Source organism: Castanea sativa, chromosome 11 (genome assembly GCF_040712315.1).
Source record: "Castanea sativa cultivar Marrone di Chiusa Pesio chromosome 11, ASM4071231v1".
In the NCBI taxonomy this organism is placed as follows: Eukaryota; Viridiplantae; Streptophyta; class Magnoliopsida; order Fagales; family Fagaceae; genus Castanea; species Castanea sativa.
In genome coordinates, this window is record NC_134023.1 from 50,132,657 (window position 1) to 50,137,090 (window position 4,434).

At 31.8% G+C, this 4,434-nt stretch overlaps 1 protein-coding gene across 1 annotated transcript; it reads right to left on the reverse strand.

Moving 5' to 3' along the window:
- Positions 1-605: 605 nt before the first annotated feature.
- Positions 606-2,075, reverse strand: LOC142614667 (UPF0481 protein At3g47200-like). The gene has a single exon (XM_075787225.1). The coding sequence runs from the start codon at positions 2,073-2,075 to the stop codon at positions 606-608; it is 1,470 nt and encodes a 489-aa protein (XP_075643340.1).
- Between the last annotated feature and the right edge of the window lie 2,359 nt (positions 2,076-4,434).

Consider the following 4,434-nt stretch of genomic DNA (forward strand, 5'->3'; position numbering starts at 1 on the left):
TTTTTCTCAACCAAATAAAAGAGATTTTCATTTTTTTACTTTTTTATCCTTTCAACCAAATACATATGAGAGAAAAATAAATCTATTCTATTCCATCTCTATTTTCTATCCTCCTACTTTTCCACTCCTCCAACTAAACAAATCCTAAGGAAATCATTTTATATCAAGGGGGACCATTTGCTTCCACACGAAGAAAAACATTTTCCATCGGCGCCAAGAAATCTTAAACCAATCAAGTTAGGAAGGCATAATAGCTCTTTGGGGAATCTAGTTGAGTCAACCACATCTCAGTGTCTGTGGTGCTGTCCTTCAAAAGGTGCAGTTTTAAGTGTTTTTAATTAATATAACTACTATTTTATTAGGGAACAGAAGATATGACTATTTCATTTGGGAATAGTGGGCACAACTTGATTAGCCGATATATATACGGACACTAGATGGATGGTGAAACAATGTTTGAAAATTGAAACATCGAAAATGTGTAATAAAAAGTACTATATTTTAGAAAGGAAAAGAAATCACAAACTAAATAGACTGGCAATTTTGAAAACAACTACAAGCAATGCCAAACTAACAAATAATTGATAATATCACAATGAAAATACTTAAATATTCTTGAAGACAAAAGGCCTAAGGAAATTCAGGATAGTCACAAGCAGGACTATGATTCCAACAACAGTTGCAGTGCCTCTCCAAATATCACGGAAATAGACTGTTCCCAAGTATCCCATATTACGGTTCCAATCATTCTTGTAGTACTTATTAATTTGGTCTGCTAGATGTTTGTAACAAGTATTCTTTTCCGTAATTTCAAGGGCAAGTTTGTTAACCATAATGGCAACTGCTTTATTGCTGCCTAAGGCGTTAACGATAATCCCTTTTTCAACAAGCAACTCCACATCGTCTCTAGTGTTGATAAGATAATCCAATAGCACAATATAATTGCATATGTAAGCTTGTTTTGGATAATGACACTGCTCCAAGGCCATGAGGTTTCGAAAAATGCCTTCAGTTTCGTCTTGTACCTCAAAGCATGGGACTTCTAAGAAAGTTTGTGTATTCACCAAGCATTGAAAACAGTTCAAGCTCGGCAAGCAATGCAAGAGCCATGAGCAAGTGAAGCAAGGAAATATGTTCGTGAGGCAACTTTTCTTGAATTCTATGTCAAGTAACTTTGCCTCATCAGACTTTTTGAATACCACTCCTGCCTCATCCAACTTTTTTGCATTATGTAGATTTTCAATAAGATCATCATCAGCTCCAGTACAAGCTTTGGATGGATAGTAGGGATATCTCATCAAATCAGTGAAATGTTTTACTTCCTTCTTATCAATGCGTGCAACGTCTTTCTTCTTCTTGGGAAAAAGGTAATTTCGGGCAAGCCTAAGAAAGGAAATAAAATTGCTTTGTTCACACCTGGAAAATTGTGTGTGTAACTCATCGAGAATAAAAAATGGTAGCTGATTTTCGAGTAATAACAGGTCTTGCCGTATATGCTTCCTCAGCAATGGTTTACTTGCTATGCAATCTCCTCTTACATTACAGCATCCATCTTCTTCACTTGCATAACTTTCATCTTCTCCACACGCAGCAATCCTCCTAAAGAGCCCATCAATCGCAGCAGACCTCAAGAATAGCTCAATTATAAAGATTGAATCCAACAAAACCATATTCACGAAATCTTCACTGCTAAAATCAAAGTCAGAGAGCTCTTTATAACATCGGCGAATCTTTAGTTCATTTGCTTCAATGACCCTTGCAATATCCTTGTGGCATGTCTTAGTCCGATAACAGAATTCCCTGAGATATTTTAGTTTCAGCATTTCCATGGAACGCAGTTCATATTCGCCGTGGTGAAGAGGGCCTATTGAAATTAGCTTTGGAGTGTAGGCTTCTTTGTTTACCTCACGAAGTTTCTTGGGGACTATGTAGATGCAACACTCAGGCCACTCGGATGGCTCCATGACTAGTGGTATGTCAATGGCCAATTCTTCGCATCTCACTTCTTTTGCAAGTGTATCCAACCCAGAAAGAAATTCTTTTCTAAATTCTTTTGCAGTTGTAGGTTTGGCCATTTTTTCCAATAATAATCAAGTTTACTTCCCTAGTGACAGACAAACAACATCATTAGTACTTGGATAGAATCTTTAATTACAAAATCTAATTTCAATGTAAAAAAATTTATGGAGAATTTACACGCAGATATGGTTGAGATCAAACGCGTGGTGACTTGCCACCATTAAGGATGGAATAACAAAAAATATAACCTTTTGCTATTGATAATCATTTTTCTCATACATATATTGTTTTGTAGTTATCATTGTTACCATCATCGTCCATGGGTGCAAGACTGAAAAAAAAAATTATTAGACAAATGAATTCGAAAAAATTAGGGAAGAAAAAAAATTTTAATTTCTTAAAAAAGTGTAAAATTGTATGTTTTCTATATCGTTAGTGTTGATAGAAAAATTACCCAATTGCATCGATTTACATTTTACTATTACTAAAATGAAAAAAGCTAAAAACTTAATAATTTTTTGTAGTATAATGATCTTAATTTTACTGTAACATCACAATTGTGCAGAAACAATCCATGAGAAATTTACTGACAATCATAGTTACAATATGATGATATATATCATATGAACATTATCTCAAGCCAAGGGACGTAAAAGAGTAAAAATATATATTAATTTGACACTTGGATGCTACAAGATCGAATTAGAGCAAGTAAGTTATTCACCTATTAATTCTTTAGTTTAATAATAAATCAATAATATAGTATCAAATAAGTGAAGAAATATTTATAAAACATAATTACACAATGAATCATTTTTATTTTTTTTGAAATCTAAGGCTTCCATCATGTCTTTTTGGAAAATATGCTCTAGGCTTTCCTAAAACAAGCATACTTAGTAAGATATGGCCATGATCTTCTCCAATGAAAAAAAAAAAGTAGTATGTGGGACGAGAGATATACTTAGTACGGATCATGTTTCATTTAGTTCAAGGTATATATATATATATAACATGAATTTGAAAGAAAATCCGGGACCAAAAGAACAACTGTATTAATTATTTATTAAGTTTTTTCTTTATTTGTTTTCTATTTATTGATGCTATCTTAGTGTAATTTCATAAGATATTATAAAAATAAATAAACTAATTAAGTGTTTAATTTATTTAGTACCCTTCCCAAATTTTGGCTATGTTTCCTAGAAAAATAACAAGTAAATGAATGAGAAGTAAGGGTGGTAACAATTTGTTTTAGTAGACATGTTCTAGCAAGGATATTTAATTAGATTTTAATTGGATTCTCAATTTTGCATCTCGTCTATTATCTAATTTTTAGTTTTTGCGCTATGTGAATTATTAAGTGTAAAAATAAAAGAGTTCAAATTCAATTATATTCTAAATTAGATTTCAATTTAAGTCCAATTTTGCACCACGTGTCCATTTAATTTTTTAATTTTTGTAGCAAGTGAATTATTTGGTGTAAAAACCGATAAGTCTAAATTTAATTTAATTATAAATTATATATATATATATGAGAATTCATTAAGTATTTTAGAAATGTATTATTTAAAAAATGTAAACTAATAACATGTATAATTTAACCTCTTCCAAAAAAAATGTATAATTTAGACCGTGTAATTATGATAATTTTTTATTGTACCCGATCATATGCACTAGTTATAAACTACTGTGTATATATATATATATGTAGACAAATTTGAAAGAAAATCCAATTAGATTTCAAGTTAGAATTCGATTAGAGTCTAATTTTGTGTCACATGTCCCATTTAATCTAAGTTTCTAAATTTTTTTGCCAAGTGAGTTAATTTATGTAAAAATTGGATTCAATTAGAGTTTAAATTTGTGCCACATGTCCCATTTAATCTAAGTCTCTAAATTTTTTTGCCAACTAAGTTAATTTAGTTTAAAAATTAGATTCAATTAGAGTTTAATTAGAGTAAATGCATCAATATAATGCACAACATTGGAGAGAGTATTGATGATTGGTTGTCAAAGTATTTTGTTTTATTTTTTTAGGATTTGTGATATTGTTTGGGCTGATATGTGGAAGAGACCAAGTTTGAGTTTCCACTTAAAGAAAAGGAATTAGGCTAGGATTTATCTACAATTTTTTTTTTTTCTTTTTTTTTTGCAACTCATGGTCAAGGCCCTAGTGTGACTTTCACCCTAGGCCGATACACTAATTAGTTTTTGGTATAAACAAATATCAAATAGGCTGATACACTGTTAGGAACCTAGAAGTTCCTAATGGGGATGGGTATGAATCAGTGTGGGTGATACCATACCGTACCAGCCGGTACGGCTGGTATATATCATACGGGCCAGTGCACCGGTATAGTATATCCCTGTTTCGTACTGAAAAAAATACCGGTCGTACTGGCAAAATCCGGTTGTTTT